The sequence below is a fragment of the Erythranthe guttata genome, chromosome 2, assembly GCF_056151865.1.
Source record: "Erythranthe guttata isolate IM_541 chromosome 2, IM_541, whole genome shotgun sequence".
NCBI classification, from domain to species: domain Eukaryota; kingdom Viridiplantae; phylum Streptophyta; class Magnoliopsida; order Lamiales; family Phrymaceae; genus Erythranthe; species Erythranthe guttata.
The window spans coordinates 4,008,058-4,023,397 of record NC_142534.1 but is presented as its reverse complement, the minus strand read 5'-3'; the positions used below and the strand labels follow the sequence as shown (position 1 = coordinate 4,023,397).

The following is a 15,340-nucleotide window of genomic DNA, read 5'->3' as shown; positions in this document are numbered from 1 at the left end:
TTCATCAAATAACATCATCTAAGAGGGTGTTTGGCTAGACTTATAAGACGTTAAAACGAGTTTATAAGATGTTTAAGAGTTATCTAGTGTGTTAGGTAATTTTTTTTAAAATATCTTAAAAAGTCAAAATATTATAGGCTACTGGAGAGCAAATAATATTTTTTTTAAAAGTACTTTTACCCACCTATTTATTTAAGGTCATATAATAAGTAAAATAGCTTGTAAGATCACTATCCAAACACTTGAATAAAATAATTTTAAAAGTAAGACGTAACAACTTATCAGCTCTTAAAACAACTTATCAAATGTAAGAGTTTATCAACTGTGTAAAATAAGCCTAACCAAATTGTCCGTAAGTTCACATCCGAATACCTAATTTCTAAGATATACGATTCTCATAATTTTGAAGATCAATGTCACTTAAATCGTCATCATCTACCAATTTTAAACGATTGCATTCATCATCATCAATCGCAAAATCCAGCAAAAAAAAAAAACGCCTCAAATTGGTCTTGAATCGCAAGAATCTATAGAAATTGAATTAGGGTTGTAATATTATGAGTTTTGGTGAAGAAATTGAAGAGAAAAATGTGACTTAAGGTTGGGATATTGAAGAAATCTGTTCTAAATCGTTTTTCAGAGACTGCATTTCTTCTTCTTTTTCTTCGTATTTTTCATTTTTTTAAAGGTTGACTAATATCGTCAATATCATATCGTATCATGATACAGCGACACGATACGATATCTCGCGATATTTAACGTTATTTATCAATCGGCGATACATAACCCGAGTTGTATCGTTTTAATTGGAACCATACCGTATCGCGATATATATCGCGGTATATCGCGAGATTAACTACCATGGTTTAGATCATATATCCATCATTCTATCTACCTTTTTCTCGAAATGATGGTTGGTTCTAATAAAAGCTAATTCCAAATACTTTTATGATGTAACCTCTAATTGGTAAATACTCGCCGGCAATATGAATCAATTAACACCATTTTTTTTTAGCCAGAATGGATTTACTAGGCCAAATAGGGCAGATCATAGAGAAGAAGAATTCTTCCATTGGAGATTGTTCCAAATTTCGTCACAAGAATGTGTGCCATTAAATTACTACTTTGCTTGACAAAAGAAAAAGGCACAAAGATCTACAGAAAAAACACGAGATAGTTTCAAGCGCCGCTTACGCTTCACAATCTACCGCATGTGGTTGTCCGAAAACTTCCGATCGGTGCAATCATTGAAACTGCATGATAGTTCTCTCCGTAGGGTAATGCCGCATCGAAGTTTACCTTTATTGAACTCTCAAGTGGAGGTTTCCATTGAAGTGGAAGAGGATCCTTCTCTAATCCTCATTGAATCATCATCCCTAAAAATAAACGGGAAAAAAAGAAATTGATTATAAAACGTATCGAAAACAACGACAACAACAACAAAGACTTTGCAAATTAATAACAATGATTAAAAAGCAATATCTTATTATTTTTTAAAACATTAAAAAGAATTTAATATTTAATACAAAGGCTACGTCATTAAAATCAGAATATCCACACTGCATTTCATATCTTATCTGAAATTCGCGCTCGCATTCCTCTCCGCCGCTCTCTTCTTCAAATTCCGGCGGTCCGCCGCCGATTTGCCGTCGCTCACTCTCAAGTATTTCCATTACTCACTGCTTATGTTTGTTCCTTTATCGACGAGAAAAGCAATTCAAATAATATATTCAATTTTTGCAGAAACATTGTTGATTTGCCATGGATGCTATGAGCAGCTGCAACTTCACCTCCAAACCCCGACCAAAGCCTCCAAATTTGCTTCACCCTCTCCACCAAACCCTAATTAAAACCCTCGAAAATGATTCTTTCAAAATCAATTCATCACCGGCGCCAATCTACCCACTCGCATCTCCGAAGAAGAAACCGAAAAAATTCCACGAAAAAGATACATTCCCAAACTCCATACCCATCCACAGAAAAAACCCACACGCCATTTACAGAGATATCCAGAAATTCGCCATTGAAAACAAGCTCAAGGAAGCTCTTGCTATATTGGATTACCTAGACCACCGTGGCATTCCGACCAATGTCACCACATTCTCCTCCTTGATTTCCGCTTGCACGAGAGCGAAATCGATCGAGGCTGCGAGACAGGTCCACGCGCACATACGAATAAACGGCCTCGTCGAGAACGAGTTCCTGCAGACGAAGCTAGTCAACATGTACGCGGGTTGTGGGTCGATTGAGGATGCGAAGAAGGTGTTCGACGATATGTCTGTGAGAAGCGTGTACCCGTGGAATGCACTGCTCAAGGGTAAGGTGACGTTGGGCCATCGCAATTCCGGTGAAGTGTTGGGTTCGTTCTTGGAAATGCAGGCTTCTGGTGTGGAGTTGAATGTTTACAGCTTTTCTTGCTTGATCAAGAGCCTGGCTGGAAATCGAGCTCTGAGGCAGGGCCTGAAAACGCACGGTATCTTGATAAAGAATGGTTTAATGCAGAGTGACATACTCAAGACTAGTTTGATTGATATGTATTTCAAATGCGGCAAGGTTAAGCTGGCGCATGCCGTGTTTGAGGATGTCGAGGAAAGAGATGTGGTGGTATGGGGAGCAATGATAGCAGGGTTTGCTCATAATAGGTTGCAATGGGAGGCACTCGAATACACGAGATGGATGGTAAGGGAGGGCATTCGAGTAAATTCCGTTATAGTGACGAGCATTCTCTCGGTTATTGGAGAAGTTCTTGCTCGGAGAATAGGGCAGGAGGTTCACGCTTACGTGATAAAAACAAAAGCGTACTCGGAGCATTCGTTTGTTCAGTCTGCGTTGGTCGACATGTATTGCAAGTGCAGAGATATGATTTCAGGTCGGAAGGTATTTTACGGGACAGCTGTGAGAAACACTATTTCGTGGACCGCTCTTTTATCCGGTTACGTAGCAAACGGGAGGCTCGAGCAGGCGTTAAGATCGATTGTTTGGATGCAACAAGAAGGTTTCAAACCTGATATCGTGACAGTTGCTACAGTTCTTCCAGTTTGTGGGAAATTGAGGGCGTCGAAACAAGGCAAGGAAATTCACGCTTATTCGGTTAAAAACGGGATTCTTCCCTACGTGTCTGTTTCAACTTCTTTGATGATGATGTACTCGAAGTGCGGTGCGTTGGACTACAGTTTAAGAGTGTTCGATAATATGGAGAGGAAGAATGTGATTGCATGGACTGCCATGATTGAATGCTATATGGAAAGTCGGTGCTTGAACGAAGCACTTGGTGTTTTTCGATTAATGCAATTGTCTAAGCACAGGGCGGACTCTGTCACGATATCGAGAATATCGAGCGTTTGTGGCCAGCTGAAAAACGAAAAGCTCGGGAGAGAAATCCACGGACAGGCTTTGAAGAAGGATTTGACTTCGATCCCTTTCGTTTCTGCAGAAATAGTGAGAATGTACGGAAACTGCGGTGCAATTAGTAAGGCGAAGTTGGTTTTCGATGCAGTTCCGGTTAAAGGGTCGATGACGTGGACTGCGGTTATCGAGGCTTACGGGTGCAACGGCGAATATGAAGAAGCTATACGGATTTTCAAGAAAATGGTGTCGGATGATTTCTCGCCAAACCAGTTCACTTTTAAAGTGGTGCTACGTATTTGCGAACGAGGTGGATTTGCCGAAGATGCACTGAGGTTTTTCAGTTTAATGAGTCGGAAATATAGAATTAAAGCGTCGGAAGAACATTACGGTAGCATCGTTGATCTTCTCACTCGTTTGGGTCGAACGGAGGAGGCTGAGAGATTTGTACAGCTGAGATCATCCTTGTTGGATTGACCACAAGAATTAATTAAACTCTGATCTGAATTGTGATTGGTAAATTAAAGGATTACATGTAAGTGGAACTAGAAATGCGAGGGGCTAATTATGTAAAAAGCAAAAAGAAGAAGGGCCTGCTGGTAATTTAGCTGAAACATATTTGCTTGTAATAATTTTCTGCCATTTTTTTTATGAGATTGATTGCTCAATTGCAGGGATTTTTTATTTATTAATTTTCTGGTGGTGTTATTTATTTATTTATATATAAAACATTAAATGATTCAAATTACTAACGACTTAAACTTTTAGATGATCTGGTCATTCAACATTGGATGACGACGACTTTGATTATCGAACAAAGTCCAAAATCGCAATTCGACATCCAAGAAAGAAACGAAAAATCATAAAGCATGGTGCGACAATTTTAGATTCCGAAAACGCGCTTACATAATTTGAAGATCCCTCCACGTTTATTATTATTATTAGTATTATTAGTATTGGTATTATTACGACCAAATTCAAATTTTTCATCTGCTAAAGTTACATGCTGGTCATGGATCCGACAATACCTCTCGGAAACAGACGAAGATCTCCTCATTGAGAAAACCTTTTTCACAGACGAAGATACGTGCCTCGATTTAGAACAAGACACCGAAGAGTTTCTGTCGAACTTCGGTGCACCGAAATCGAACACCTTCTCCGTCGAATCGTTTTCCGAAGACGGCTCGTCGTCGATCTTGTGTTTGGTTGTTCTAGTGAGAGAAACAGAATCTGATGTTGATGAAGATGATGATTCATTAATGGTGTTTAAGGTTTTGATCTTGATGTAACCACTCATGATGATTCTTTTATTTATCTTTCTCTCTCTCTAGCTTTCTTGGTTTTATGGATGGATTTTAGAGAGAAAAAGTGTAGAAAATATTTTGTTGTGTTTGACTACTAAATAAATGCACACAATCATTAATAAATGATTAATCATTGAAGAAAATTGAGAGGATGAGATTTTGTGTTTGGACTATATATGATTTTTTTTGCCAGTTTAGATAAGATCGAGTTACTCTTTTTTTTTTTTTTTTTTTTTTTTTTTTGGTAATGCAGGAACCCGCAGCCAACCATATAGGTGCACTGGGGTAAACCTACACTCTCGTATAATAGCTTGCAAACCATACGAGAGATGTAAACCACACTAGGCTAACCATGTGTGACAAGCTCGACCTAGCGACCGTTGACAAGGGGATTCGAACTTGGGTCAATTGACTCAAACTCCCTTGCTCCAACCGCTAGGCCACCCTTACCAAATATAGGTGCATTGGGTAAACCTACACTCTTTCTTTACATGCCAAATGTTTGCGGTTGCACAAATTTTTTTTTTCTGGTAAATTACGTTCAGCTCTCTGAGAGAAGGTTAAATTAGGAGAAAAAAAATAACGTTTAGATAATTGCAATTAAGAGGAGAAAAAAACCCTCAATCAGTAGGTTAAATTTGATACCGTAAGAATGGACATGTAAAATAATAATACATAATCAAGGGGTGATTGTAATTACCCAATAGAAAAGGGGATTTCGTAATTTGACCTTAACTTAAGGGGATTTGCCGTAATTTACCTTTTTTTGTTCAACTAATTTATTTGTCGGTTAAAAATTCCTCGACGATACTATTAATTGCAGTTTTCTTATTTTTGCCTTGTATAACTCAAATAGAAATAGATGAAAATTTATTAATATTTTTAGCTGTAATTAATATGCATTTGTTGGTTTTGCTAATATGTATGCAACAACTCAAAGCGATGAATATTTTGGTACCGAAAGAGTAATAAATTATACGAGAAATCTCACAATTTCTTGAGAAATCTGAATCTCATGCTAATAACAAGAATTTTCAATATTCCAAAATTTGGGTACATGATGAATTTGGGACAAATTAAAAGGGATTGCTATTATATTTTATTGTGGAGATTTATAGAATATGCATGCATGTGATTCTTATAATTGTTACACTTGGGTAACTTTTTTTTTATCTTTAATTATTTACATATAAATTAAATGTTTATATACATCACCATAATCTATACACGTGCATGATAGAATATAATTCGATAAAGTTCAGCAGAATATAGCCAACTGATTTGGTCCGTGGGGCTTCCGTCTCCTTCAAGTCAACTTGGTCCGTGCTCCGGTGAAGATACCTGCAACGCCAGGAGGGGTCCCCGGCGGGAGAGCTCCGACGATCAAGTCAGTGATCAGAAGAGAGAAAAAGTGTATGCAATGTAACAGTAATTAATGTATATCCTTGTCTGTGTGTGTTTGATGATCCTTCTATTTATAGATGAGGAAATCTTGGCCTCCAAGGTTTCCTTTTTAGGGTTTGCTCCCCTCTCAAGTCAAATGTTTGGGCCTCTCTTATTGGGCCTACTCCAGGTCGGGTTTATACTGGAATACGAGTCATGGTATTGCCGGCTCGTTGTTCGGAGGTCGCTGTCCGACATCGGGCCTTATAATAACTTGTCTTCTCTCAATTTGCATTTTGTTCATCTCGTCATAATGGCCCGTATCAACTACTCCCCCCTACTCCTTATTTATAAGATGAGTTGGTTTTTCCTTACCTCGTTTTATAAGTACGGAGTACGAGGTGTAGGCTTGGACCTTGGTTCATATCTGTCCGATGTACTCGATCTTTTCACTTTTTCCTCCATTTAATGATTCTGACATCCCGTGTGGTCGATTCGAGTTCCCTAAGTTATCATGAGGAAATTTCAAATCAGTGCTTTATGCGCCGGATTCGAGACGCCCGGTATTAAATCCCATCCGCCCGAAGAGACGGTTATGATTGATTTCCCCTCTTCCCTAGGTCATTACTGAGGGATTCCAATCGACACCCCTTGCGCCGGATTCGAGGTGATCTACTTTGAATCTCGCCCGTCCGATTAGACGGTCACGATCGAATTTTCCTCCTTTCTTTCTCCTATAAGTATCTGACTTCTACGAATTTTCAAATTTTTTCCTCTTCTTCACTCCTGTGCTCTCCTTGTCTTTGTTTACCTCCGGCGACTTTGTTTTTCCGAGAATCGAGTTCTTTCCATCCCGTGCTTGTTTTCTTCTTCGACAAAGGTACTCCATTTCTCCCCTGCTTTTTACTGTCCTTAACCTATGTCTTCCAATTCCCTCGACCCTTTTGGTCAGAAAATGCCTTCCAGAGAGGGAGACGAATATCCTACCCTCACCCTCTCTTCTTCTCCGGAGGAGGGGCCCTTCTTTTCCCCTTCGGGTAAATTACTGAAAAAATCTAAGAAAAGGGGGAGAGACGACGTTCTGTCTTCCGCGAGGAGTGGCTCTCCTTCGTTGTCTGGGGGGCGAGATCAGGACGATCAATGGGGGCCCAGTACTTTAAGCGATATAGACCTAGCTAACTTAGTTCGCGATATAGGTCTTCCTACCGACATCGAACTGATCTTACCTTCTCGAGATCAGCGCCCCCTAAACCCCCCTCCAGGTTTTAGCACTTGGTTTTCTGAGCAGTTCTATTTCGGCCTTTCTTTCCCCATCTCGCCATGGTTCTCCGAGATTGCCTAAATATGCAACATATCCCTTAATCAGTTTCACCCTCACGCCATAATCATTATGACCGGGTTTCGCATGCTCTGTGCTTGGTCGGGTGTAATCCCTACTCCGGCCCGGTTTCGAAGTATTATGGTATTAAAAAACTCCAGCCCCTACCATGTTTCCATCTCGGCTCGTCCGGGCTTCAAGATATTGATGCCTCCCAATAAAACCGACGGGTGGCAGGGCCATTATTTTTTCGCGAGGGACCCCACTGACACTCCTTATTTGTGTCCTTGGTTTGCCACCTTGCCCGAGAAAAAGAGGGGGAAACCTCTAGCGGTCGATGAGTGGCTTCTGAAAATGATTGTTCACTTTCAACCAAGTTATGGTATGCCCGAGAATCTCACAAGTTTTCCGCCGATACTTCGTCATTTTTATTTCCATGACAACGGCACTCATCCCCTAACTCAAGAGGATTTAGGTGGGTTTAAATACGATATCAATTTTCTGTATTGGTTTGGCTTTCATTTCGGGCTGTTGTTCTTCGTTTGACTATATTTTATGTTTGTTGATGTATTGCCTACTTGCTCACCACATTTTCCTTAATCCCACGAACAGACTTAAGGATGAAGAGGATGTTCCGAGGTGACAAGCCGGCAACTCGCCCATCCGAATCGGAGCCGGAATTCCAGGCATCCGAGTTTCAGCGCCCTACAGCCGCTGAATCCGAGAAACGGTCCTCATAAGAGGGGGCTCTAAGGCAGAGACCCTCTAAGAAGAATGTTGGGGCTTCGCGCCCCCGAAGTGGCCCACATGCTGAGGATCCCGAGCTTCCTCGTCGGTCCTCGGCCATAGTTGCAGTTTCTTCTCCGCCACCCTCCTCAGCCGAAGAAGTGGTAGAAAAAGAGCCCACCTCGAAGAAAAGAAAGGCTGATCTGGCCCTTGGGTTGGTTGGGTCAACTCCTGGGCAGACCGGGTCAGCTTCGGGGCAAGTTGGGTCATCTCTGCCCCCTAACTTTGCACTTCATCTCTGCCAGAACGCAGAGAATGCCATTGCTGCTTGCCGAGCTATGGCGCTTCCTCGAGACGTTGCTCACTTCGGGCAAATGAGCAAGGGTGATCGGCTCGAGTTGCTTCTACATAACATAACGCAGGTTTGTTTTATCTCGCACACATGAGTTAGTTTTTACGTCTCTTAGTCACAATTGGTTTAACTTAAGTCTCTTGTATGTGTAGCAATTCGCTATCGCTTTTTCGGGCCCTTTGGGGTGGGATGACGTCTCTCGTGAGGCGTATGATAATCAGAAGAAGGAGGTCACCCAGCTTCGAAAAGAGGTCCGAGGTCTAAAGGAGAGTTTGGCGATGTCCGAGTCGGCGAATGAGGGGTTGTTCGCCGAGGTGAGGAGGCTGCAAGAGAGGGAGAAGATTTTGCAAGCAGAGAAGGACTCCTTAGCATCTCATAATGCGAGCTTGGAGGAAAAAACGAAAGGGCTTTCTAACGAGCTATTTGCGGCCGGGGTGCAGGCATCTTCTAACTTCACCGAGGGAGTGAAGGAAGGACACAGGCTATTCCCGGGTTCCTCCGAGGGTCTGCGTTTTATGGAGGCGTTCGTCAGTCGTTTTTTCGATCGGCTATGGCGTTCGACGACGTTCACCCGACAAGCATCTGGCTTAGCTCGCTTCTTTTTCTCGGAAGCAGTGAAGGCTGTCCGGAAACGATTAAGTGGTGCTGGTATTGAGTTCCCCTTGGCTGAAAAATGAGCTTGCCGAGGACTTGCCTGATGACGTGATTCCGGGTTTTGAAGGGGACGTGAACGAGGACCCCGACCTGGAGTGGTGGAGGCAGGTGCATCGAGAGTTAGTTGAAGACTTCTCTCGTCAAGGAAGCTCCTCGGTGATCATCACCGATCTTGTTGGAGATGTCGAAACCATTGATGCAATGGCGAATCTCAACAAGACACCGCCCAACCTTACCTCATCTCCTCTTCCGCCCGCCGGGGATCAAAGCGAAACCGGGGTGGTGCCGTCCGAGAATGCTTAGCCAGTTTCTCTTTGTTTTCGCCCGTTTTTGTATCTTATTTCTTGTACCATGTACTCGTATTTTTCCTTTATATATTCCGAACAACTTATTTCGCTTTTTGCGTTTCAATGTATCAGAAAGTTTATTTGTTTCAATTTTGTTTTTCATGTGTGCCGGGGCTGCTTTTACTTTAGTGAATTTTAGCAAAGTACTTTCTGAACTTGAGTTGAATCTTTTCAGGACCCGCATGGGTGGTCGTCCTTTGATCTCATCAATTTAGGACTTAACCTGATTTCGGCAATCTTTTTCCATTGTTCTCTACGTTGATAGCTCAGATCTGGACTTCCAGGGGTAGATCTGATATTTTCCCGGAAGCTGTTTCCAAGATTTCTAGATCTTTCCCACAGACGGCGCCACTTGATTTGGTCCGTGGGACTTCCGTCTCCTTCAAGTCAACTTGGTCCGTGCTCCGGTGAAGATACCTGCAACGCCGGGAGGGGTCCCCGGCGGGAGAGCTCCGACGATCAAGTCAGTGATCAGAAGAGAGAAAAAGTGTATGCAATGTAACAGTAATTAATGTATATCCTTGTCTGTGTGTGTTTGATGATCCTTCTATTTATAGATGAGGAAATCTTGGCCTCCAAGGTTTCCTTTTTAGGGTTTGCTCCCCTCTCAAGTCAAATGTTTGGGCCTCTCTTATTGGGCCTACTCCAAGTCGGGTTTATACTGGAATACGAGTCATGGTATTGCCGGCTCGTTGTTCGGAGGTCGCTGTCCGACATCGGGCCTTATAATAACTTGTCTTCTCTCAATTTGCATTTTGTTCATCTCGTCATAATGGCCCGTATCACCAACGATAGAATATAACTAGATAAAGTTCATCAAGAGTATATCTAATAGAAGAAATTAAAGCATGCATATGAAGGTATTAAAATAATGATTTAGAAGTGATGAAAAGATTTAGAAGTGATGGAAGCTCAATAATTAAAATAATTAATTATTATTAGCTTAATAATGACCATTAGTCAAGACTCAAGAGTCAAGAGTCAACACCTTTTTTTATGGCAGACAGCGATTCATTATTCAAGCAAATTATGTCATATTCCCCGGGAAGAAAAAGGTCATTTGCAAATGTGTTTCCTTAATTTTGGTCATTTGATAATTACACATCAATTATTTATGATTTTGAGTCTTTTTTTATATTAAAAAAAACCCACTTAATCATTGATCCTTTATTTATTTATTTATTAATAATCCGTCATTAGGTATATTATATACTAATTTGTTTTGAAAAATAGAAGGTTTTCGTATTACCAGTAATTTAATACTAACATATATCTTTTTTTGTTCTCTTTCTAAAGTTGGCAAGTGTCTTAAATCTTTTTAAAGTTTATCAATTGTCCTCAGAGTTATATGTACTAAAAAACAATCAATCTTATAATTTAAAAAAAAAAAAAAACAATTATGTGAAAAAATCAATCTTACACAGGGAGAGGTTATAATTTAATCTCGATTGGGACATGAACAAATATCCCATGGAAGATGAACAAATATATATATATATATATATATATATATATATATATATATATATATATATATATATATATTCAATTATCTCTATTTTAAGATATGATTCATTCAAATCAACTTTATTTTTTAATTTTTGTTCAAGATTATCTGTATATATCAAATCATGACAATTTTTACATTTTTTCATAATTATATTTTTTCCCATATTATATGCATCATAAAATAGGATAAATTATGTCTTTTATTGTGGCTTAAATTTTCTCGGATTAGGTGGTTCAATTAGTTGTCAATCAAAATTAATTATTTTCAAATTAACTTAATACATATTTATTAACTGCCATGATTAACTATTTCCAAATCAATTCAAATCAAATCATTTCATTATATAATCAATGATTTCAAAATTTTAGATTGTCACTCATTTTAGAATTCAAATTTTGAAATTTTAAAATATTTCCATAGTTACGTAATAATCCATGCTATATAATTTCCCACAACAATGTGATTGCACTTGATCCAACTACTTCATATGATGATCTACATCATATTATCATATGTAATTGTCTTCTAGTTTTAATAATTATATGTAATTTTCAGCACTCGAACCTCCACCTTCTTTTGTTCCATTTTTTTTCCTCAACACGCACTCGATCCAAATACATATCATTAATATTCCTCACGTTTCTTTTAAATTTTAATGTTTTTTTTATTGAAATGAGATTTATAGTTGTAGGATCCGATATTTTATAAAATTAGATCCAGTTTCAAGCTTAATTTAAATAAAATATTAAAACATCAAGTAAAACCTTTTTTTGTACGCATTTTTCAACTCATGGCACTACGCATGTTTCATCGCTATAAATTTTTATTAGTTGGATACATATCCCCTAATTTTATGCAATTCGTTTTTATATATGAAATTAATTACTAAAATTTTGGATAGCTTTATGACCTAATTTTAATTACTCCTCATAATCTTCATACAAATTACTTCCATCAAACTAAATCAATAATGTTTTCAACTATATTTTTTTATAGTTTCTTAGATTATTCCAAAATCTAAAGGGGTAGAAAAATCTATTATTGGTAATAATTGGTAGATGGTTTATTATTGTTTTTGTAATGATTTTTTGTTTAATAATTTCCATATAATTACTTTTTATTTACCCTTCATTTTCGGTCATAATTATATTAGTATCATTATTTGAGTTGCATCAGTATTAGTAGTAGCATTACCATTAGCAGTAGCAGTAGAATTAGAATTATAATTAGCATTGGTATATTAAGATTAGAATTAGTATATTTGGATTAACATTAGCATTAGTATATTAGGATTAACATTAGTATTGGCATTAGAATTAACATATAAGTATTAGTTTAGTATTATTATTAATACTAATATTTGTATTAGCATTAGGATTAAGATTATGATTAGCATTAACATTATCGTTAGCATATTACAATTAATATTAGTATGAATATCAATATGCATATTAGTATGAATATTAGCATTATGATTATGGTCCATATTAGTATTAGCATTATGATTAGAATTATTATTGAAAATTAACATTAGCATTAGCATTGCCCTTAGCATTAGCATATTAGGAATAATATTAAAATTAGTGTTAGCATTAGCATATTTGCATTTCTATAATGATTAGAATTATGATTCGTATTATTATTAGAATTAGGATTTATAATTAGAATTAATATTAGAATTAAGATTATAATTAGAATTAATATTATAATTAAGATTTGCATTACCATTAGGATTATGATTAAGATTATGATTAGGATTAAAATTATGATTGAAATTAATATTAGGATTACAATTGGGGTTAGTATTAGTATTGTTGTTAGGATTATGATTAATTTTAGTACTATGATTAGGATTGTCAATTACTAATAGTATTATTATCATATTAGTCTTAATATTAGTATATTACTATTAGTATTAGTAATGGTAATGGTAATGATTGATATTGGTATCAATATTGATATTGGTCCTATAATATTGATATTGATCCTGGTATTGATGTTAGTATTGGTAATGGTAATGGTAATGATAATGGTAATGCTAATGATATTAGTATTGGTGATGGTAATGGCAATGGTAACAGTAATGATATTAGTATTGGTGATGGGAATGGTAATGGTAACAGTAATGATAACGATAATTGTAATGATAATTGTAATGATAATTGTAATGATAATGGTATTGATAATGGTATTGGTATTGGTATCGATATTAGTATTTTTATTGATATTGGTATTAGTATCGGTAATGTTATTGGAATTGAATTTGTATTGATATTGATATTGGTATTGGTATTGGTATATATTGGTATTGATAATTGTATCGGTATTGGTATTGGTATTGGTATTGGTATTGGTATTGGTATTGGTATTGGTATTGGTATTGGTATTGGTATTGGTATTGGTATTGGTATTGGTATTGGTATTGGTATTGGTATTGGTATTGGTATTGGTATTGGTATTGGTATTGGTATGTGTATTGGTATTGGTATTGGTATTGGTATTGGTATTGGTATTGGTATTGGTATTGGTATTGGTATTGGTATTGGTATTGATATTAGTATTGATATTGGTATTGGTACATATTGGTATTGGTATATTAGTATTGGTATTAGTATATTAGTATTAGTATAAGTATTAGTATTAGTATTAGTAGTATTAGTATTAGTATTAGTATTAGTATTAGTATTAGCATTAGTATTAGTATTAGTATTAGTATTAGTATTAGTATTAGTATTAGTATTAGTATTAGTATTAGTATATTAGTATCAATATTAGTATTTTAGTATTAGTATATTAGTATTAGTATTATTATCTTAGTATTAGTATTAGTATTAGCATTTGTATATTAATATTAACATTAGCGAATTAATATTAGTAATAGTATTAGTATATTAGGATTAGTATTAGTATTACTTAGTATTATGATTAAGATTAGAATTAGTATTAACATATTAGAATTGATATTTTTATGAATATTAGTATTCAAATTAGCATTATCATTAGAATTAATATTAATATCGGCATTATGATTATGATTATAATTAGAATTAGGATTTGCATTACCATTAGCATTAGCATATAAAGATTGGTATTAAGATTACTGTTAGCATTAGCATTATTTGCATTTTTATAGGGATTAGAATTATGATTCTTATTATTATTAGGATTAAGATTATGATTAAAATTAGTGTTAAGATTAAGATTGGCATTACCATTAGGATTACAATTTGGATTAGAACAATGATTGAGATTAGTATTAGAATTAAGATTATAGTTAATACTAGGATTAGGATTAGCAATAACATTAGAATTACTAACACTAATAATAATAGTATTATTATCATATTAGTATTAGTTTTAGCATTAGTAATGGAAATGGTAATGGTATTGGTATTGATGACGGTAACTGCAATGGTAATGGTCATAGTAATGGTATTGATATTGGTGATGGTAATGATAACGGTAATAGTATTGGTATTTGTATTCATATTGGTACTGGTACTGGTACTGGTATTCATTACTTACACAATATAGAATAATTTTTTTTATTTTCTTTTACTTTCTACTAATTTGTATTGCATATCATTGATCTTACTATTTCGAGGACTATTTTTTAAATAAAATATTTATTTTTACGATGAATACCCCGTGCAACGCACGGGTGAAGTACTAGAACAATGTATTAGTATTAGTATTAGTATTAATATTTATCGTTGTATTAGTATTAGTATTAGTATTACTATTAATATAAGTATTAGTAATAGTATCAGTATCAGTATCAGTATTAGTATTAATAGTAGTATTAATATTTGTATCAATATTAATATTAGTATTAGTATTAGTATAAGTATTAGTATTAGTATGATATTAGTATTAGTATCAGTATCAGTATTGCTATCAATATCAGTATTAGTATCAGTATCACTATTAGTATTAATATCATTATCAATAACAACATGAGTCTCAGTATCAGTATGAGTATGAATATGAGTATCAGTATCAGTATCAATGTATGTATCAATATATGTATGAGTATTGGTATGACTATTGGTATGAATATTAATATTGGTATTAGTATTGGTATTAATATTAGTATGGGTATCCGTATCAGTATCGGTATCGGTATTAATATCAGTATCAATACGTGTATGTGTATTAATATGTGTATTAGTATTAGTATCAGTATTAATATCAGTAGTAGTATATCATTATCAGTATCGATATCAATATTATTATCATAGTTATTATCATTATTATTATCATTATCATTATTATTATTATTATTATTATTATTATTATTATTATTATTATTATTATTATTATTATTATTATTATTATTATTATTATTATTATTATTATTATTATTATTATTATTATTATTATTATTATTATTATTATTAT

General features: G+C 35.6%; 1 protein-coding gene across 1 annotated transcript; it reads left to right on the top strand.

Annotated features, from left to right (window-relative positions):
- Window positions 1–1,529: 1,529 nt before the first annotated feature.
- On the top strand, window positions 1,530–4,037 carry LOC105970137 (Pentatricopeptide repeat (PPR-like) superfamily protein). The gene is made up of 2 exons (XM_012994936.2): window positions 1,530–1,663; window positions 1,744–4,037. Exon 2 carries the CDS (start codon window positions 1,762–1,764, stop codon window positions 3,820–3,822), a length of 2,061 nt encoding a protein of 686 aa, XP_012850390.2. The 5' UTR covers window positions 1,530–1,663; window positions 1,744–1,761; the 3' UTR covers window positions 3,823–4,037.
- Window positions 4,038–15,340: the final 11,303 nt, after the last annotated feature.

What these genes read in the sequence shown, in the direction of transcription:
- LOC105970137 (XM_012994936.2), top strand. Translation starts at nt 1,762, where the DNA reads ATGGATGCTATGAGCAGCTGCAACTTCACCTCCAAACCCCGACCAAAG.